At 44.8% G+C, this 23,169-nt stretch overlaps 1 protein-coding gene across 6 annotated transcripts in view; it reads right to left on the bottom strand.

Annotated features, from left to right (window-relative positions):
* SHANK3 (SH3 and multiple ankyrin repeat domains 3) overlaps positions 1–23,169 on the bottom strand; it is a 650,584-nt gene that overhangs the window by 512,462 nt on the left and 114,953 nt on the right. For all 6 annotated transcript variants that reach the window (XM_054034834.1, XM_054034750.1, XM_054034917.1 and 3 more), the window contains exons 3-4: positions 21,357–21,560; positions 9,184–9,255 (exon numbers count right to left, since the gene is read on the bottom strand). In XM_054034834.1, the coding sequence (XP_053890809.1) occupies positions 9,184–9,255; positions 21,357–21,560 (276 nt within the window). The remainder of the gene's footprint in view (positions 1–9,183; positions 9,256–21,356; positions 21,561–23,169) is intronic.

The raw sequence follows: 23,169 nt of genomic DNA, 5'->3' as shown, positions 1-23,169 counted from the left end.
GGAGGATGGTGTGGACTGCACTTTCAGCAAGTTAGCAGATGACAATAAACTGGGAGGCGTGGTAGATACACTGGAGGGTGGGGATAGGATACAGAGGGACCTAGACAAATTAGAGAATTGGGCCAAAAAAAACCTGATGAGGTTCAACAAGGACAAGTGCAGAGTCCTGCACTTAGGACGGAAGAATCCTATGCACTGCTAAAGACTAGGGACCGAATGGCTAGGTAGCAGTTCTGCAGAAAAAGACCTAGGGGTCACAGTGGACGAGAAGCTGGATATGAGTCAACAGTGTGCTCTTGTTGCCAAGAAGGCTAACAGTATTTTGGGCTGTATAAGTAGGGGCATTGCCAGCAGATCGAGGAACGTGATCATTCCCCTTTATTCGACATTGGTGAGGCCTCATCTGGAGTACTGTGTCCAGTTTTGGGCCCCACACTACAAGAAGGATGTGGAAAAATTGGAAAGAGTCCAGGGGAGGGCAACAAAAATGATTAGGAGGCTGGAGCACATGACTTCTGAGGAGAGGCTGAGGGAATTGGGATTGTTTAGTCTACAGAAGAGAAGAATGAGGGGGGTTTTGATAGCAGCCTTCAACCACCTGAAGGGGGGTTCCAAAGAGGATGGAGCTCGGCTGTTCTCAGTGGTGGCAGATGACAGAACAAGGAGCAATGGTCTCAAGTTGCAGTGGGGGAGGTCTAGGATGGATATTAGGAAACACTGTTTCACTAGGAGGGTGGTGAAGCACTGGAATGCGTTACCTAGGGAGGTGGTGGAATCTCCTTCCTTGGAGGTTTTTAAGGCCCGGCTTGACAAAGCCCTGGCTGGGATGATTTAGTTGGGACTTGGTCCTGCTTCGAGCAGGGGGTTGGACTAGATGACCTCCTGAGGTCCCTTCCAACCCTGATATTCTATGATTCTATGAATACCTAGTAGTGCTGTGATTCCATGGAAAGCATTCTATCCCTCAGTAGCAGAATCCATTGGGAGCGCTCTCCCTCTGACTTTGTGCTCCAGGGTGGTGCTGTGATAAAGGGAGTGGTACGGTTGACTCTGAATGGGGAACTCTTGTTTCAGAGTCAGTAACAGCCTCTGCACAGTGGAAAGGAGAAGTGTGCCACAAGGAATAGCATGAGTCACTCAGTGGAAGCACTGTCCCCACCGAATCAGTATGAACCACAATGTCTGGCACAGGGCTAGGGGATGCTGGGAGCAGCTGGTAGTGTGGGTGCCTATGTGAGCACTTTCCCTTTGGAGTTAGCACTGACCCCAAAGCCTCAGTGCAGTGTTAGTCTTATGTCGCAACCAAAGGATGGTACCATCAGCAGTGATCAATCCCCAAGTCCCTGGCCACTCATACATTCGCAACCCATGGTGCTTTTGGCAAGTGTCAGGGTGTTAACCCTGATGTCCCAGCCAATTTCTAACTCAGCTAAGTACATTCTATGATTCTACTAACCCAATTTCCCCCACCCACCGTAACCTCAGCTGGACACAGGATTGTCCTTCGCTTCCTGACCTAAACCTGCTGTTAAACAGCTGCTGCATTCCACACCAGAGGTGCATGCATTTCTGTAGGTGACATTAACTGTAACACAATAGGAAACTTTTCATTGTATCTTTTTATTTATTTATTATGAGATGGAAACTGACTAATATTATCTGGAGTCTGGCTGTGAAAGAGGACTAGCTTTAATTAACTGCCCCAGGAGGAAAACGCCTAGCATGCCTCAGTAGGGGTAGTTGCCTCATGCAGTATAGATCTCCTGAGTTATCCAATTAATGTATTACAGAGCACGGAGTCTGAAAACTCTGCACACAGAGGTGAAACTCCTTTAACAAATGAGCACATCTGTGTGCTGGGATGTTACATTTCGCAGAATCCACGGGAAGGTCTGCCAGAGATAATTTTTCCCCTATGTCTGGGAAGAAAATGTTATAGGCTCAGAGGAGGTGGTCCATGCAAAAAGGGTGATTTAGTTGGGAATTGGTCCTGCTTTGAGCAGGAGGTTGGATTAGATACCTCCTGAGGTCCCTTCCAACCCTGATATTCTATGATTCTATGATTTTAAATGTCAGGGTAACTGACATCAAAAAGTCTCTTATTTACCCGTATGAAACCCTCAGTCCTGCTAATTGTGCACAGTCAGTCTAGGTAGCCTGACTAGGACAGATTACAAAGGATGAATATAGACAAACACAGGAATGCAGGGACAAGATTAGAAAGGCAAAGGCACAAAATGAGCTCAAACTAGCTACGGGAATAAAGGGAAACAAGAAGACTTTTTATCAATACATTAGAAGCAAGAGGAAGACCAAAGACAGGGTAGGCCCAGTGCTCAGAGAAGAGGGAGAAACAGTAACAGGAAACTTGGAAATGGCAGAGATGCTTAATAACTTCTTTGTTTCGGTCTTCACCGAGAAGTCTGAAGGAATGCCTAACATAGTGAATGCTAATGGGAACGGGGTAGGTTTAGCAGATAAAATAAAAAAAGAACAAGTTAAAAATCACTTAGAAAAGTTAGATGCCTGCAAGTCACCAGGGCCTGATGAAATGCATCCTAGAATACTCAAGGAGGTATCTGAGGAGGTATCTGAGCCTCTAGCTATTATCTTTGGAAAATCATGGGAGACTGGAGAGATTCCAGAAGACAGGAAAAGGGCAAATATAGTGCCCATCTATAAAAAGGGAAATAAAAAACAACCCAGGAAACTACAGACCAGTTAGTTTAACTTCTGTGCCAGGGAAGATAATGGAGCAAGTAATTAAGGAAATTATCAGCAAACACTTGGAAGGTGGTAAGGTGATAGGGAATAGCCAGCAGGGATTTGTAAAGAACAAATCGTGTCAAACCAATCTGATAGCTTTCTTTGATAGGATAACGAGTCTTGTGGACAAGGGGGAAGCTGTGGATGTGGTATACCTAGACTTTAGTAAGGCATTTGATACAGTCTCGCATGATATTCTTATCGATAAACTAGGCAAATACAATTTAGATGAAGCTATTATAAGGTGGGTGCATAAGTGGCTGGATAACCGTACTCAGAGAGTTGTTATTAATGGTTCCCAATCCTGCTGGAAAGGCATAACAAGTGGGGTTCCGCAGGGATCTGTTTTGGGACTGGCTCTGTTCAATATCTTCATCAACGACTTAGATATTGGCATAGAAAGTACGCTTATTAAGTTTGGGGATGATACCAAACTGGGAGGGATTGCAACTGCTTTGGAGGATAGGGTCATAATTCAAAATGATCTGGACAAATTGGAGAAATGGTCTGAGGTAAACAGGATGAAGTTTAATAAAGACAAATGCAAAGTGCTCCACTTAGGAAGGATCAATCAGTTTCACACATACAGAATGGGAAGAGACTGTCTAGGAAGGAGTATGGCAAAAAGGGATCTAGGGGTTATAGTGGACCACAAGCTAAATATGAGTCAACAGTGTGATGCTGTTGCAAAAAAAAGCAAACGTGATTCTGGGATGTATTAACAGGTGTGTTGTGAGCAAGACATGGGAAGTCATTCTTCCGCTCTACTCTGCGCTGGTTAGGCCTCAACTGGAGTATTGTGTCCAGTTCTGGGCACCGCATTTCAAGAAAGATGTGGAGAAATTGGAGAGGGTCCAGAGAAGAGCAACAAGAATGATTAAAGGTCTTGAGAACATGACCTATGAAGGAAGGCTGAAAGAATTGGGTTTGTTTAGTTTGAAAAAGAAAAGACTGAGAGGGGACATGATAGCAGTTTTCAGGTATCTAAAAGGGTGTCATAAGGAGGAGGGAGAAAACTTGTTCACCTTAGCCTCTAAAGATAGAACCAGAAGCAATGGGTTTAAACTGCAGCAAGGGAGGTCTAGGTTGGACATTAGGAAAAAGTTCCTAACTGTCAGGGTGGTTAAACATTGGAATAAATTGCCTAGGGAGGTTGTGGAATCTCCATCTCTGGAGATATTTAAGAGTAGGTTAGATAAATGTCTATCAGGGATGGTCTGGACAGTATTTGGTCCTGCCATGAGGGCAGGGGACTGGACTCGATGACCTCTCGAGGTCCCTTCCAGTCCTAGAATCTATGAATCTTCCTGTCCCTAAGTAGTCCACATTCCTGTCACCTTTCCCCTCAATATCCCACCTCAATATCTTCCACTTGTTTCTTACACCCATTTGTTGATTCTTCTTCTCACTTTGATTACAAACCCTTTGGGGCAGGGGCAGGCTCTGACAGGAGTACCAGGGGCCCCAATCTCCACTGGGCATTCTGGGCACTGCTGCAATACAGATAAACGCTACATAACAGCAAGAGATGTTCAGCAGGGAGACCCCTTACCCCCTACCCCTTTCTCTCCATCCTCACAGAGAGAGCAGGGGGCATCAGTATGAGGAGGAATAAGGTTGAGCCCACAGGAGACTTGCTTGAATGGCTGCTTTCTATCTCTCCCCATCTGGGTGAGCAGGCCTCTCAGCTTCTGAGACAAAGAACAGACCACAATTTCTAAGAAATGAAGTGAATAGAAACCACAGAACTAAACATCATCTAGGAGATTTCATGCCCTCTCTCATCCTTCCCCCGGACAAGTGCCTGACTTGACCAGACCCTCCCGGTTGCCCAGAACCCCAGTGGCAGAAATCTTTCCAACCTTTCATGTTTTTCTGCCTGTATAGTGGCTTCTTGCACAACGTGCTGATAACTCACAAACAGAATGCTACAAAGTCACAGTTCAGTATTACCAACACCAAGCTTTTGGGGGCGTGAATCAGGCCCCCAAAACCAAGAGATTGGCTTACATCATGAGATTTAAAAAAAAAATTAACTATGTTCTTTTCATTTGGCTTCTGGTTTCTGAATATTACACTTCACATTTTCAGGCTTTTCTCTGCAACCACAAGGACTAAAATTTGCTTTATTCTGAAATGGAAGCTGATATTCTCACACAATCACATGGATCTGGGAGCTAGGTCTTTAAAAAAAATTTAAGGACTAGCAATAAAAATAAATTATAAAAATAAAATTGCAGAGTTGGCAAGACTGAGTCATGAGACAATTCAGCCCAAACCTGGGTCATTTATGAAAAAGTTATGAGCATACAGAAGGCAGATTTTTAAACAAAACTAAGCAGCACCAAAATGTCACCAGTCTGTATTGACACAAAAGGGAAAATCCTTGACACCCCAACCAACAGCCATAATAGCTTTGTTGAAGAGAGAATGCCAAATTTCAGTACCGCCTCCAGAGATATCCTAACCATCACTGCCATGAGAGAATCACCGCCACACAGATATGGTCAGCATGCAGGAAAGGTACAGAGTACAAGGATCCTCCTTTCCTTTCCCTCCCACCTCCCCCACTCTGTAACGCCAAATGCTGCTGGCCACCGAGATATAGTCTCTTGTACTCTGCTGAGCAAATGGACAAATCTCTTATAGTATTCAAAACAACTGCCTCTAGAAATATGCTATGCACCACAGCACCACGAGATCCCACAGCACCACAAACCAAGTAGAATCAATCCTGTTTTCATGTCATCGTCCTGAGAGAGCTGTACACTATATACTGTGCCCAAAAGAAATCAGCTATGTGCATCCATTTTCCCAAGGGAAATAGCCTCAAAACTGATGCCCCAACCCACACAAAGGAAGGAGTATAAATATACACACCAGTTTGCTTAGAAATGTAAGCCAACTACATACCAATGGTCACACCACAGGGAAATAAACTCTGCCCTCAGACTGTCTCAGAGATATTCCACAAAAAGTGTTTCACAGACACAAAACCTCTCACCCAAATCCAATGCTCCTGTGAGATCCATCACATCCATCAGCCACAGTGCCACAGAGCGTGAGGGCCGTCCTGGCACCAACACACCACGACCCTACTCACAGAGAGATGCTTAGGGCTGTAATTGTAAGAACGGAATAGGAGACGAGGATGGAAGCAGAGGGTACCTTGCTCTTCACTCTGGACCTGCTAGCCCCTGAAGTCTGCCTTTTGTCTTTCTGTTCAGTCAGTTTTCTTCCTAGGGAGGAGCCCATGTCCCTCACTCTGCCCCTCTCCTTTCTCACTCCGGTCTCTCAGTCCCTGTCTCAGGCCAGAGGAGGCTCCAAACTGGGATGTGGAGCTTGCAAACACATGCATTCCACAATCTCATTCTCTCCAAGTAAAGCAGCAGCAGTCTGTGCCAAGGGTACAAGTTACACCAGCGCTGGCTTTCAGGACCGTGTTCTCTTCAAGTGAGCAGCAGGCGTGCGTGTCACACACACATTTTTGTCTTGCTGTGTGACAGCCTCCCCCTCTCTCTTTGCCACTCTATTTCTCTGTCCCTCACAGGGAACAGTCTCTCCGGTTGGCTGCTGGATATGGGCTTCTCTTTTGCTGCCTGATCCTCACGACCTCGGAGCGACAAATCAGTGGATGCAACACACATACACGGGAAAAAGCTAACTAAATTAAATGCACAAATCAGCATCTTCCCCACAGAAATCAGGTGGGACTGGAGGCTCAGCTTCTCATTGCACTGCCCTGTCTGCATACTAAGGGACAGATTCAATACAGTTTGGGGAACAAAAGAAGACCCAACACAAAGGGATTATTTTTAATAGAGGTTTGTCTGCAAAGTGCCTATATATTTCCCCACACATCTTTGGGGGCAGCACATTGCACACAAGCTCAGATGTCCCCCCACCATACACTAGTCCTCCGCCCCCACCTTTCTGAAAACATGGCCCTCAAGCTGCATAGTCCACTAGTGCCATGCAATAGTGACTTGAACTCCTTGCCACTAGGAGAGTGCGGGACACTCATGTCCATTGCACAGAGGTTCTTGTGTCAAACATCATGCTACTCACTGCACAAAATCTCTCCCTTGTGTCACTCCACAGACACAGTTAGTCCCATGTTGCAGCAATCCTGCTAAGGCTAACGGAAGGGCCTGTAATTCCCTCTTCCCAGGACAGAGGGTCCCATCTGGAAGGACAAGCCTTTTGGGGAGATTGTTTTCTCTCTTTCTGCTTAGGATCTGCTCAGAGTTCCTCTCATTCAGCTGCTGCTGCTTTATAGACCAATTGACCCTTTTCTGCCCCTCTGCCCAGCAGCATAAGTCAGCAGCAGCAAAGATCCCAACATCCCAGCACTGCCCTAAGGAATTGTGCCAGGAGTTGAACTGAGGAAGCCTAAAGCTGAAAGTCAAACAGACTCCAGCACTGCCATGAGCACTGAGGAAGAAACAGGGACAAATGGCATGTGTCTGAAGGAAACTCCACACTGCACTAATAATACACGTTCCATTTCACACTGCAAGAGTGACTGGCAGCTGAAGAGGCAGTGCCTGGAGATGGCTCAAGGCAGCCCCAGTTTGAGTAGGTCAGAGTCTATGCCTGAGGGTAGATACGAGGGGTCCCCATCCAAGCAGGTCAGAGTCAAATGATGGCATGTGAGGAAGAACACCCATCATGAGTTTCTCCATAAAGCCACTACTCTCTCCTCCTTAAGTCCCTCTTCTCCTGTGACTCTTATAAGAAATCAGCCCTTATTGATGGCCAGACTGCAGGGAGTCAGGAGTAGCTCACACTATTTGTTTATTTTTATTTTTTTAATACTTTCAAATGTGTTGGAACCATCAAGCAAGCTATGTACACAGCTAACCTTTGGAGCTGTGGGACAGGAAGTCTCGTCCTCATTCCTCTTTTATCATCCATTGTTTCTCATACTTGCTGATTGCATCTTGCTTCCAATTAAATCCTAAACTCTTCAAAACAGGAAATCCTGTCTTTCTAAGTCCTTGTGCAGCATCCAGCACAACTGGGCCCGATCCTGATTGGCCCTCTATGGACTACCACTATACAAATCAACAACAATTAAGGATACCTTGGCCTGGGGGGGAGGATCAGGCTCGGGGGAAAGAAGGGGTGTCTATGCCTGTCAGTAATATTTGAATCCCCCAGCTCTGGTGGGTGAGAGTCCCTGCTTGCTGGTGACAAGAGGGGTATCCCAGCCCCGGGAGTCAGGGCCTGATCCTGGGGTAATCCTGAAGAAGCCCTAGTCTTCTCTACTATCGTACCTTGAGTTTCTTATAGTGGAAAGCAAGTCACAGAATCATGCCTCAGCTTCCTGGGAATAGGAAGAGCACCATGTCACTGCATTCAGATAAGACATGGCCAGTGCTGGGTCACTCTCCAGCACCATTTTTGTACCATTATCACATGGCAGACAGACTGGCCATAGCTGAAAGGGCATGACTCTGCTACCGTCTCCTGATCCCCAGCTGCTCTGTCTGAATTGTGAAGAACTATGGAGAAAAGGATATGTGAGTTTCAGCTAGGTTCCTAAAAAAAAAAAGTTCTTCCCAGTGTAATGTCTGAACTCACTCTCTCTCTCTCTCTCTCTCACACACACACACACACACACACACACACACACACACACACACACACACACACACACACACACACACACACACACACACACACACCCCATCTGCAGTGTACTTGGGAAGTGGAGGACTTGGAAAGTACATTCCCTTCCAGGAAACAGACACAAAAAATTATTTTGCTCTTTTTACTAAAGTGGTCTCCACTCTGAACTTAGTTCAAGCCAGATGACTAGTCCCCAGAGAAATCCGACGCTCCAGTCCAGATACACACATGGGTTAAAGCCTGTGAACAAGGCAGTGCAATACTGTTTCTGTATGTGAGGAAGAGAAGCCCTGCAGTGTCTGTCGGGGAGAGGAAGGGTGCTTGTCAATGTACGGCATTGTGCTGTACTGGTATTCAGTGACTCATCAATATCAGCGAATAAAGCAGCTCTTCAGCTGGCCCATCATGTGTTTCTCCATCCCAGAGAGGCTGGGCCCTGACCTCTCCCTCAGAACTCAATCCAGCTGCACAACGGATTGCTGAGAGTATGGAACCAGTTCAATGTCACCACGGTGGGCTTCCAGCCACAGTTCCATGTGGGGGCCTTCAGCTCAGATCACTAAGTAACACAACCCAGCCCTTGGCAATCAACACACATTTTTAGGGGGGAATTTGAGATCTGGCAAAGGGGGAAGTTTGGAATGTACACAGATCTCCTTTTCTCTGACACTCTCTTTGCCAGCGAGATTCTCTCCGACAGACTATGACTTTATCTGGATAGGCTGTCAATACAGATTATGCTATACAGACTTCAAGCTCCCTGAGGCTAAATGCCAGTCTTACCTTTGTGTGGAGCTTGGCAAACTGCTTGTCATCCAGCAGACTCTGGGTGTACACACGCCTCTTGTACCGAAACTGGAGAGGAGAAGGGAAGGGAAGGTGGTTAGACACAAAAGCTGAACAAAAGCCAAGGGCAATACAGGGGAATGTGATCTTGATGCAATTACTATACGGTGGGGGCAAAACTGGCTTAAAGACTGTACTCAGAGAGTAGTTATGAATGGTTTGCTGTCAAAGTGGGGGAACACATCTAGTGGGGTCCCACATGGGTCAATCCTGGGCCCAGTGCTAGTCAATATTTTCATTAATGATTTGAATAATGGAGTGGAGAATATGCTTATAAAATTTGTGAGGACACCAACCTGGGTGGGGTTGCAAGCACTTTGGAGGACAGGATTAGAATTCAAAATGACCTTGACAAATTGGAGAACTGGTCTGAAATCAACAAGATGAAATTCAATAAAGACAAGTGCAAAGTACTTCACTTAGGAAGGAAAAAATCAAATGCACAAATACAAAATGGGGAAGGACTGCCTAGGCAGTAGTACTGTTGAAAAGGGTCTGGGGGTTAAAATAGATCACAAACTGAATAGGAGCCAACGATGTAATGCAGTTGCAAAAAAGGCTAATATTCTTGTGCATATTAACAGGAGTCTTGTATGTAAAGCTATGTCTACACGACAAGTTAGGGGTGTAATTCCCCTGTTGTTGTGCACACACTTGCAGTAGTTCAGTGAGAGCTCGCACAAGTATACATAGCAGTGTAGCTGCGGTAGCACAGGCAGCATCAGCGGAAGCATGGCTGAGCTGTGCCAAGTACAAACCTGCCTGAAATTGGTGGGTAGGTACTAGGTACAGCTCAGTCATGTCACTGCTGCCACCGCCTGTGCTGCCATGGCTACACTGCTATTTATATTCACAATCGGTCTCATCGAGCTACTCCGAGCATATGTACCTGAGCAGGGGAAACCACACTCCGAGCTCATGTACTAGACATTACCTAAGACACAGGAGGTAATCGTCCTGCTCTCTGCAGCACGGTGAGGCCTCAGCTGGAGTACTGTGTCTAGCTGTGGGCGCTGCACTTTAAGAAAGATGTGGACAAATTGGAGAGAGTCCAGAGGAGAGCAACACAAACGACTAAAGGTTTAGCAAACCTGCTCTATGAGGAAAGGTTTAATGAAACCTGTGCATGTTTAGGCTACGTTTACACTTAAACCATTGCAGCTGCACTGCTATAGCACTTCAGCGTAGCCACTCAGGACAGCAATGGGAGGATGGTGATGAACTGTTCTCCATGTCCACTGAAGGTCAGACAAGAAGCAATGGGCTTAATCTATAGCAAATAAGATTTAGGTTAGCTATTAGGAAAAACTTTCTAACTATACGGGTGATTAAGTACTGGAATAGGCTTCCCAGGGAGGTTGTGGAATCCCCGTCATTGGAGGTTTTTACGAACAAGTTATTAGACAACTGTCAGGGAAGGTCTAGGTTTACTTGGTCCTGCCTCAGTGCAGGGTGCAGAACTAGATGACTTCTCAAGGTCCCTTCCAGCCCTGCACTTCTATGATTCTATTATTCTAGATCTCACATCATTTTACAGGTTAAACAGCCTTTGTTTAATACAGATTTTAGGTCTTGAAAGGACCATCAGAGGATCTAGTCCGCCCTCCTCTACATGACAGACCATAGAATTTTTCCAGTTAACATTGTACTGAGCCCAATAACTTGCGTTTGGCTAAAGCATCTTTTCCAGAAAGGCATCCAGTTTGGATCTGAAGACATAAAGAGATGGAACATCCAGCACTTCCCTTGATTGTTTGTACCAGTGGTTAATTGTTGAAAATCTGTGCCTTATTTCCAATTTGAATTTGACTGGCTTCAGCTTCCAGGCACTGGTTCTGTCTTTCTCCACTAGATTAAAGAGTCCTTTAGCACCTGGTATTTTCTCCCCATAAAGGTACTTAGACACTGTAATCAAGTCACCTCTCAATCTTCATTTTAATAAGCTAACCAGACAGAGCTCTTTTGAGTCTCTCACTGTAAGTCATTTTTTCCAACCCTTGAATAATTTTTGTGGCTCTTTTCTGCACCCACTTGTTTTTCAACAACCTTCTTAAAGGGTGAACACCAGAACATAAAAATGGCCATACTGGGTCAGACCGAAGGTCCACCTACCCCAGTGTCCTGTCTTCCAACAGTGGCCAGTGCCAGACACTTCAGAGGGAATGAACAGAACAGGGCAATTTATCGAGTGATCCACCCCATCGTCCAGTCCCAGCTTCTGGAAGTCAGAGATTTAGGGACACTTGGAGCATGGGGCTGCATCCATGAACCATATTGGCTAATAGCCACTGATGGACCTGTCCTCCATGAACTTATCTAATTCTTTCTTGAACCCGGTTATATTTTTGCTCTTCACAACATTCCATGGCAATGAGTTCCACCAGTTGACTGTGCATTGTGTGAAGAAGTACTTCCTTTTGTTTATTTTAGATCTTCTATCTATTAATTTCATTGGGTGATCCCTAATTCTCATGTTATGTGAAGGGGTAAATAACACTTCCCTATTCACTTTCTCCACACCAGTTATGATCTTATAGACCTTTATCATATTCCACCTTAGTTGTCTCATTTTGAAGCTGAACAATCCCAGTCTTTTTAATCTCTCCTCACATGGAAGCTGTTCCATACTCCTAATAATTTTTGTTTCCCTTCTCCACATCTTTTTCAATTCCAATATATCTTTTTTAAGAGGGCAGGACCAGAACTACATGCAGTATTCAAGGTGTGGATTTACCATGGATTTATATAGTGGTATTATGATATTTTCTGTCTTATTATCTGTCCCTTTCCTAATGGTTCCTAACATTCTGCTAGCTTTTTTCACTGCTGCAGCACATGGAGCAGATGTTTTCAGAGAACTATCCATGATGATCCCAGTATCAATCTCACCTGTGCCATATCTATGGCTAAAATCCCTCCCTACTCCTACTCACTATTCCTCTGTTCATACATCCCAGAATCACAATAGCCCTTTTTGCCACAGTTTTGCACTGGGAGCTCTTGTTCATTTGCTTGTCTGCTATGACCCCTAAATCCTTTTCAGTGTCACAAATTTCCAGGTTACAGTCCCCCATTCTGCAGATGTGGCCTGAATTCCTTTTTCCTAGAAGTGCAATTTAGGATTTGGCTGTTCTAAAATACATTTTTTAATGGGCCCAGTTTACCAAACAATCCTAATCACTTTGTTTGACTACCTTGTCATTATTTGCTACTCTGCCCTCTTTGGGTCATCTACAAATTGTATCAGCAGTGATTTTATAATTACCTCCAGATCCCTGATGAAAACACTGAATAGCAGCAGGTCTACTACTGATCCTCGCAGAACATTGCACCCCTATGCGATGATATTCTCCACTGAAAACTACATTTTGAGATACTGCTTAGCCAGATCTGAATCCATGTAATGTGTGCTCTATTTATACTGTATTGGGCTAATTTTTAATCAGAATGTCATGCGGTACTAAGTCAAACACTTTACGTAAGTCTAAGTATATTACATCTACACAGTTACCTTTATCAACCAGATTTCTAATCTCAAAGAATGAAATCACATTTGCTTGACAAGATTTATTTTCCATAAAACCATGTTGACTGGCATTAACTATACTCCCTTTATCAATTGACTCCCCTATCAGATTTCCCGTTATTTTGCCCAGGATTAATGTCACGCTAACCATCCTATAGTTACTTGGGTCATCCCACTTGCCCTTTTTGAATATTGGCACAACATTAGCACTCTTCCAGTCTTCTGGAATTTCCCCAGAATCCAAGATTTATTAAAAATGAACATCAGTGAGCCAGAGAGCTCTTCAGTCAACTTTTTTAGGTCTCTTGAATACAAGTTAGCCAGGCCTGCTGATTTTAAAATATTTATCCCTAATAAATATTGTTCAACATTAACTCCTTTGAGAAGTAAGGCTCAGTTTGATCCCTAATGGACAGAGCCCTTTAGATAGTAAACAAGAAGGCCTGTACTCTAGCCCCAGAAAACAGAGACCCCTGCTAAAGTAATGGTTGGAACTGATCTAGGTTCAATCCCTGGCTAGTACAGGTATAGGATATAGGAATTGCCAGACTGGATCAGACTCATGGCTCATCTAATTCAGTATCCCACCTGTGACAGCAGCCAGCATCAGCTGCTTCAGAGGAAGAAAAAAATCAAGGGAAGCTCTCAGGATAATTTATGGTCCACTGCAGTGTGTTTTATGGTCCTACAGGGAGAGCCAGGAGGGGAACTTCTGTTAGCCCTGGAGGGTATACAACTTATGGAGTTTACATTTAGCTATTGGTAACCATCTTTTACAGAAGTTAGCTTACCTGACAGTAACTGTGTTTCTTCAAGATGTTCTGTCCATCCTAGTCATGGTGCACATGCCCTATGCACAGGAGTTTGGAATGTTCTCACCAGCAGCACCCATTGGGGTGGCAAATGCACCCTGCACACCCTTGCTCTTCCCCTCCCGAAGACACAAATAATGGAGTGACCCCAACCAGCACTCAGTTCCTTCAGCATCCAGAATTCATATGTTAAATTCCAAGCTGCGGGAAAAGAGGGTGGCTCATGGGATCCGCATGTGCAGGAAAAGAGGGTGGCTCATGGGATCCGCATGTGCAGAGCATCTTAAAGAATTAGAGTTACTGTACAGTAAGTAACCATGTTTTCTTCGCATAGTTGTATGCATGGATCCTGCTCATGGCAATTAGCCAGCAGCTGAATGCTACACAGGATGGAAGGTCGGAGTTCATCTGAACACTTGGTGGCGCCACCCTACCAAATGGGGCATCTGAGCTAGAAGCCACCACCAGAGAATAATTTTGAGTGAATGTGTAAGCGGAAGACCATGGCAGGCTGCTGAAGTGACGTGGTCTCTGGTAGAACGAGTTCTACTATGATGTAGAGGGCTCAGTTTATCAATGGCACAGACTGTTCTAATACAGTCAGAAACCCATTTAGAGTCTTTGTGCTGAAACAGCCTCCACTTTGGATCTAATAACAAATTATATAAACAGCCTAGGTGATTTACACATATGTCTTGTCCTGTGAAGATAATACCGAAGTGCCCTTTTAAAATCCAAGGTGTGTAGCTTCATCTCTCCCACAGATAAATGAGGCCTTGGAAAAAACATTGGCAAATGGATTTAATGACTAATACAGAAATCCGACATCACTCAGAATAAATTTAGGGCGAGGTCGCATTGTTACCCTATCTGCATGAAATATTGTATATGGAGGGTTGCCATCAGAGCCTGAATCTCTCATTCTATGTGCTGAAATGATTGCTGTTTTCACTGACAAATGAGGCAATAAGCAAGACGACATTGGTTCAAGATCTGTAAGGGATGAGAGCACCATATTCAAATCCCATGGTGCAGCAATTTTCCTTATAGATTCCTTATAGGACCGTTTATACCTCATGAACTTTTCTGCAGAAAAGGACCTAGGGGTCACAGTGGACGAGAAGCTGGATATGAGTCAACAGTGTGCTCTTGTTGCCAAGAAGGCTAACGGCATTTTGGGCTGTATAAGTAGGGGCATTGCCAGCAGATCGAGGGACGTGATCGTTCCCCTTTATTCGACATTGGTGAGGCCTCATCTGGAATACTGTGTCCAGTTTTGGGCCCCACACTACAAGAAGGATGTGGAAAAATTGGAAAGAGTCCAGCGGAGGGCAACAAAAATGATTAGGGGTCTGGAGCACATGACTTATGAGGAGAGGCTGAGGGAACTGGGATTGTTTAGTCTCCAGAAGAGAAGAATGAGGGGGGATTTGATAGCAGCCTTCAACTACCTGAAGGGGGGTTCCAAAGAGGATGGAGCTCGGCTGTTCTCAGTGGTGGCAGACGACAGAACAAGGAGCAATGGTCTCAAGTTGCAGTGGGGGAGGTCCAGGTTGGATATCAGGAAAAACTATTTCACTAGGAGGGTGGTGAAACACTGGAATGCGTTACCTAGGGAGGTGGTGGAGTCTCCTTCCTTGGAGGTTTTTAAGGCCCGGCTTGACAAAGCCCTGGCTGGGATGATTTAGCTGGGAATTGGTCCTGCTTTGAGCAGGGGGTTGGACTAGATGACCTCTTGAGGTCCCTTCCAACTCTGATATTCTATGATTCTATGAACCATCTGATGCAAAAATACTAAGGCTCCCTGTAATGGTGGATAGAAGGCCGAAATTGCTGCTAAGTGAACCTTGATTGAATTAATGGACAATCCCGATTGCTTCCAAGACAGTAAATAGTCTAGAATCATAAGTGTAGAAGCTTGTAACGGAGCATAGCCACGTGAGGATGACCAGATGGAAAAATATTTCCATTTGGCCATGTAGGTTCTCCTAGCGAAGGGTTTTCTACTTTGTAACAAGAGATCTTGAATTTCCAATGATCAGCTACTCCCTACTGATGACATCCACATAGCATCCAAAGCATCCAAGCAGGGCCTGGATGAAGAATTAGGCCGAACTCTGGGAGATTATGTCTGCCTGGCTAGGTAGAGTTATGAATCACTGGTTGGAGAGAAGCAATATGTCTGAGTACCAGACTTGGTGAGGCCAGGCTGGAGCTACTGGGATGAGCCGAGCATTGTCCTGTCTCATTTTCTACAACACACTGAGAACAAAAACGCACGATGGAAAAACGTAGATTTGGTGATTTGAGCAGGGAATCATGAAAGCATTTGCTATGGATGCCAAGCTTTTTTCCCCCTCAGGAACAGAAAATGTGACATTTCTTGTTCCTGTTGGAGGTGAACATGTCCACTTGGGGAATTCCAGTTCTCAGAAGACCCATCCCACATAAAGGAGAGTGCTTAAAACCTGGTGAGGGCATAGCACCCAGTAATACAGTAAACAGTAACTAACTATTGAACTAACTAAATAAGTACAGTGATACTACTCATTAATTATTTACAAAAGCTCACAGGCAATCTCACTGTTGTCATCAGTAATCATGCAGTAGAACCCCAAGAAAAGCTCCGAATCAGATCACAGGTGATGAAAGGGAAGTGACAGGGATCGGGGCAGTGCCATGGGAAAGGCTACAAGGGCCAGAGGGCATGTCGCCACCCCAATGGGTACTGCTAAGCAAAGCTCTCCAGATTTGCCACGCTGGGCGAACGCACACCTGAGTGGAGTGCACATCTGCAACCACTTGAAGAACCATGAAGCTCTTCTCATTGTCACTCCATTGATCTCACTCAATTGTTACCATTGACCTCCCTCCCATGTCTACAGCATCAAAACAGCTTGTGAGAAAGTCCTGGTAACTAACTGACCCTCTGTACAAATGGAGCTGAACACCTCTTTATGGTTCTCTGGTGTAATCCCACTGCAGATACATCCTATCTGGCCAACATGGTTTAATCATGGTCTATCCTGACCTGCAGGCTAGCAAAGGAGTAGATTTTTCTCCCCCAAAGACCCAATTTTGGGGGGTTTTATACTCCAGCCTATATTTCACTGACTGCTTGGCTGCAGTTACTACTAAGGATGACAGCAAGTAAAAACAACAAAAATTCAAAACCCTTTGATGGAACTTCATGTCTCAAATTCACATGCTTTGATGTGGCAGAGATTGAAGCTGGAACAGCCCACAGAACTAAAATTCCCTCCTGGGTTGGCAATACTGCCATACTCTGGTATGTAGGCTGCACAATAGGAAATAGTTTATATGCCTTTTCTTGCGCCATCTCCAGAGGAACCTAGAAGGTTCCAGCCATTCTCTTAAGCAACTCCTGAAATGCATTAAAGTCATCTATGGTAGCAGGGACAGAAGGAGTCATAGCCTCATCTGATGAAAATGATGAAAAAAGAGGAGGTGTGGATGGGTCTTCCTGATGGCTCTATATCATCTTCTTCATTCATCTGCTGCTGCTCTTCCTGAATGATTTCCCCTGCAGGTGAGTGAGAGACTTTGGCAACTCAGGTTTAGGAGATTCGTCTCTGGACCTTGGAGTAGGTAATGGAAATTGTCCCTGAAAATGAAACTAATATGGCCAAATAGCCAGGTCTGGAATCCATACAGACATGACACATCAGGCTGAGAAGGAGGCATCCAAGGAGCATGGGGAGACTGAGGAACATGACCGCTGTATGAAAAATAGTAAGAATACTTCCTATGCTGTTCTATATCCCTGGAAAAAGAAGAACAGGAGTACTTGTGGCACCTTAGAGACTAACAAATTTATTAGAGCATAAGCTTTCGTGGACTACAGCACACTTCTTCTATATGCATCCGAAGAAGTGGGCTGTAGTCCACGAAAGCTTATGCTCTAATAAATTTGTTAGTCTCTAAGGTGCCACAAGTACTCCTGTTCTTCTTTTTGCGGATACAGACTAACACGGCTGCTACTCTATATCCCTGGACTGGCCCACAGAGAATTGAGCCAGGCTGGGGGAAGGGTTTCTACTGCAAATAGGAGACAGAGAGGAGGACAAGAAAACTTCCAGAGGAGATATACTTGGGGGATCCCAACACCTGAGGTGAACTCATGGACCTTCCTGTAAACTGAGAGAACAAAAAAAAAAACAACTGGTACCTGTGGCCCTGGTACAGAGACAGTAATTAAAAGGTGACGTCTACCAGAGGAGACTTCAGTTCCAGAGTAACTCGTGACACTGCCTGGGTAGTAATGATATTTCAATAGGTCTTGCAGGTACAGGAGGTCTCAACACTACAGAAATCTGCGACAGTGTTGAATGAGCCAGTGACTGTTAGAATCATAAAATCATAAAATATCAGGGTTGGAAGGGACCTCAGGAGGTATCTAGTCCAATCCCCTGCTCAAAGCAGGACCAATCCCCAACTAAATCATCCCAGCCAGGGCTTTGTCAAGCCGGGCCTTAAAAACCTCTAAGGAAGGAGACTCTACCACCTCCCTAGGTAACGCATTCCAGTGCTTCACCACCCTCCTAGTGAAATAGTGTTTCCTAATATCCAAACTGGACCTCCCCCACTGCAACTTGAGACCATTGCTCCTTGTTTTGTCATCTGCCACCACGGAGAACAGCCGAGATCCATCCTCTTTGGAACCTCCCTTCAAGTAGCTGAAGGCTGCTATCAAATCCCCCCTCATTCTTCTCTTCTGGAGACTAAACAATCCCAGTTCCCTCAGCCTCTCCTCATAAGTCATGTGCTCCAGACCCCTAATCATTTTTGTTGCCCTCCACTGGACTCTTTCCAATTTTTCCACATCCTTCTTGTAGTGTGGGGCCCAAAACTGGACACAGTACTCCAGATGAGGCCTCACCAATGTCGCATAAAGGGGAACGATCACGTTCCTCGATCTACTGACAATGCCCCTACTTATACAGCCCAAAATGCCATTAGCCTTCTTGGCAACAAGAGCACACTGTTGACTCATATCCAGTTTCTCGTTCACTGTGACCCCTAGGTGCTTTTCTGCAGAACTGCTACCTAGCCATTCGGTCCCCAGTCTGTAGCAGTGCATGGGATTCTTCCGTCCTAAGTGCAGGACTCTGCACTTGTCCTTGTTGAACCTCATCAGGTTATTTTTTGGCCCAATCCTCTAATTTGTCTAGGTCCCTCTGTATCTGATACCTACCCTCTAGTGTATCTACCACGCCTCCTAGTTTAGTGTCATCTGCAAACTTGCTGAGAGTGCAGTCCACACCATCCTCCAGATCATTAATAAAGATATTAAACAAAACCGGCCCCAGGACCGACCCTTGGGGCACTCCGCTTGAAACCGGCTGCCAACTAGACATGGAGCCATTGATCACTACCCGTTGAGCCCGATGATCTAGCCAGCTTTCTATCCAGGCTGTTGAGCATGTCAGCACTGACTGAGCCCATGCTAAATGAATCTACAGCAAACGAGCTCACAGTGAGCATGCTGGCATTCAAAGAGTTGTGTCAAAAGAGCTCTCAGTGCTGCAGATTTAGTTGGAGGGGCCAAAGTCATAGGTACCGCCAACAAATCAGTGGCTGCCTTCTTAGTTCAGTGTTGTTCCCGTGCCGAGGCCAATTACTTTTGCAGGGCCAGCTGCATTGTGCCGACTTAGCCATGTCCATAGACCTATGGCTCTGTGGTTTCCTTTCGCTTGGTACCAGAGAAGGAAAACAGTGGCCAAACAAGAGGCAAAATTAGAGGTAATCTCCTTTCTCCTGCGGCTAGCACAGATCATGGAATGTGGCAACAGTGTCTGTGGTGCCATTTACAAGCTCTTGGAGGAGGAGGGAGCTCTCTTTGACCCCTTCAATCTAGGAGTGGTAATAGTGGCTGAACACTAACTGCATGAGTTTTTAGGGAAGTATCTAATCTCGAACTTCTTCCTTCTGAACCACTTCTGAGTCTGATCATGCCCACAGATTATTCCAGGCAGTAAAGTTTTAGCCAAGATTCCCTGGCCTTTTGCGTGTATTTTTTGAATCTGTTAGAAATTGCACACTTAGAGGGAATATGACTCTCTCCTAAACAATATGTCAGTCAGTAAGGGGAATTACCCCTCCAACATGAAGGACAAGTCTTGAAATGTGGAGATATGGGTTCAGGCACCAGGTATCCTAACTACTAAATTATATCTACAGAAAATACTTTTTTTTTTTGCCAGCCGGCTCAAAATGAAACACTATGAAACAAACTAATAACTACAGAAACTACAGTAAACTAACTCTTATGGGAGACTGAGGTTGTTCTGAGTCTCTGCCAAGGGGTGCTCAGAGTGGTGGTTGGAACCTTTTTGCCTTTCTGCCATTGGGAGGGAAGGACGAGGGTGTGCAGGGTGCATGCACGACCCCTCGTGGACATTGCTGGTGAATACATTCCATAATCCTGTGCAAGTGGCGCATGCGCACCATGAGTGGGATCCACAGACAGACATTGGAAGAAGAAATTAGGATTTTGTCTCAGATAAAGAAAGAACAGGGGCAGACTCAGCAACATGAGGGGTTGTAAATCTTTATCTGTTTCAGCTTAGTTTATGGGGAAAGCCAGGAAAGGGATATTTTATATGCTGATCCCAATACCTGTATAACTTTGGGTACAGCCTACAGATTTCTGATCTCACCAGAAACTGAGTAGACCAAGTCAGCTATTAACCCCAGGGCTGGACTGCTGCTCCCTGTTAGAATCCCAGACTTCTGTTTATTGACAAGGCTCTGAAGTGTTTGGAGAATAACTCAGAAGCTGCTATTCTGCGCAAGGTCTGAAGAATCCAGGTGCCACACACTGCATATTATGGCCATATGACAGAAACTGAGAAATTATCTCTGAAAGAAGATCAGAGGGGATGTGATTATGCATGTGTGCTAACGTATGTAAATTATTTTAAAACCTTATATTGAACTATATTTAACAGCTAAGTGGTGAAAGTCTGTCTAAGGAAGACTGGTGGATTTACTAAATAATAGCTTTTAGATAAAAGCTATTAAGCATTCCAAATACGGATTAAAATGTTTTTCTGTGTATGAAGCGTTTACTAAGAAGTTGCATTGCCTTTTCTCGCTGCAGCTGACAGGGAACTGTTATTAAAACCTATGTTCAGGGTTACATATGTAACAGTCTGTAAGGGTTAACTATGTAATGCTTTTTGAAAAGTCCTGAAGTGATAGAACTCTGATCTGTGTTTCAACGAAGAGTTAAACTGAGGTGCAGGAAAGGAGAGAGTGTTACAAAGATGTCTCTGCAATGGACGCATATTGAATACAACATCGAATTCAAGGTCTCTGTTCTGATATTCCCAGTTCTCCGTGAGACAGTCCCTAGCTACCTGACAAACTCACTCTCCCACTGTGACTTTGGCTTTCAACAACAGCTACGTTCCACTTGAAGCGGTTGATCAAAAGGGACAGAACTTTTACATGAGCAGGACCAACCCTGTGGAGCCCATTGCCAGCAAAGACAGACAATGACCAGGAGGCTCAGCACATTGAGAACTAAATGTCAAGCTCATTTCTGTGACCCAGCTGCCCTCCGTAACTTCTTCACACAAGCAAACACGCTCACACCATCCCCCCCAAATTATTATGGTACATTCATGTTTTCACTCTCACTGGCAACAAAAAAAGAGATTTTTCTTACTCTTTTTTAGTATTTCTGAGGCACTCAGACATTACCATAATGGAGACCATATAAGTCAGATAAAAAGGCAGATAGATACCTCCAGGTAGGGGACAGGAGTGTCTGGATTCAGAGGGTATTCCCTCAGCAGTCGCTCCTCGTCCAGGAACTTTCCAGCCCTGCCATTGAAGGCTGGCTGGAAGAGCCCATAGTTCAGAACATCCTTCAGACTGTGGTTCAAGGTACAGAGAATGCGCTGTTTGGAGACCCAGACAGGAACATCAGGATTTAGCCGCATACATTTCTATGGAGAAAAGAGAGAGTGATTAGGGGATGGCAACCTAGCATTTCTGTAATTCTATAACCACATCCAAGAACAACAGTGGTGAGGCCATGGAACAAGCTTAGAACAGGAAATCTATAACCTTTTCCATGGCAGTGAGTAAGTGGAAATAGATAATCTGCAGAAATTAGGGAGGATAAGATCCATTAGGTCCTATCTTCTCTATCTCTTGTGATGCCAGCGCAGAATCATTCTCTACAATCTAATCTACAGGGTTTTATCCTGTCTGCAAATAAATGTTTCAAGTAAAGGGATGTCCAGGAGAGTATTCCATGGTCTAATACCATACAATTCACTGTCAGGAAGTTTTCTCCATTATTCAGCTTAAATATCCCCGTGGAAGGGTGAAGAGGCTCTACTGGATATCCAGAAGTAGAAAGATCTCAGAAATATAAACAGAGACAAATGATTTTGCAAGGCTGTAGACTGCTCAATTAGGGGCAATGAAGGAACCCAGAAAGGTCTTTAACCATTGGGAAGAGAGGCCTTGAAAAAGGAGGCAGAGCTCTACATAACATTTCTGGACACCATTTATGACTGCTTCTTGGAGCAGCTGGTCCTGTAACCCACAAGGAGAGAGGCAGTTCTTATTCATAGATTCATAGATTCTAGGACTGGAAGGGACCTCGAGAGGTCATCAAGTCCAGTCCCCTGCCCACATGGCAGGACCAAACACTGTCTAGACCATCCCTGATAGACATTTATCTAACCTACTCTTAAATATCTCCAGAGATGGAGATTCCACAACCTCCTTAGGCAATTTATTCCAGTGTTTAACCACCCTGACAGTTAGGAACTTTTTCCTAATGTCCAACCTAGACCTCCCTTGCTGCAGTTTAAACCCATTGCTTCTGGTTCTATCCTTAGAGGCTAAGGTGAACAAGGATTCTCCCTCCTCCTTATGACACCCTTTTAGATACCTGAAAACTGCTATCATGTCCCCTCTCAGTCTTCTCTTTTCCAAACTAAACAAACCTAATTCTTTCAGCCTTCCTTCATAGGTCATGTTCTCAAGACCTTTAATCATTCTTGTTGCTCTTCTCTGGACCCTTTCCAATTTCTCCACATCTTTTTTAAAATGCGGTGCCCAGAACTGGACACAATACTCCAGCTGAGGCCTAACCAGAGCAGAGTAGAGCGGAAGAATGACTTCTCATGTCTTGCTCACAACACCCTGTTAATACATCCCAGAATCATGTTTGCTTTTTTTGCAACAGCATCACATTGTTGACTCATATTTAGCTTGTGGTCCACTATAACCCCTAGATCCCTTTTTGCCATACTCCTTCCTAGACAGTCTCTTCCCATTCTGTATGTGTGAAACTGATTGATCCTTCCTAAGTGGAGCACTTTGCATTTGTCTTTATTAAACTTCATCCTGTTTACCTCAGACCATTTCTCCAATTTGTCCAGATCATTTTGAATTATGACCCTATCCTCCAAAGCAGTTGCAATCCCTCCCAGTTTGGTATCATCCCCAAACTTAATAAGCGTACTTTCTATGCCAATATCTAAGTCGTTGATGAAGATATTGAACAGAGCCGGCCCCAAAACAGACCCCTGCGGTACC

The sequence above is a fragment of the Malaclemys terrapin genome, chromosome 1 (genome assembly GCF_027887155.1).
Source record: "Malaclemys terrapin pileata isolate rMalTer1 chromosome 1, rMalTer1.hap1, whole genome shotgun sequence".
Lineage (NCBI taxonomy): Eukaryota > Metazoa > Chordata > Testudines > Emydidae > Malaclemys > Malaclemys terrapin.
Note: the sequence above shows the minus strand (reverse complement) of the source record. Positions and strands in the feature narration are given on the sequence as shown.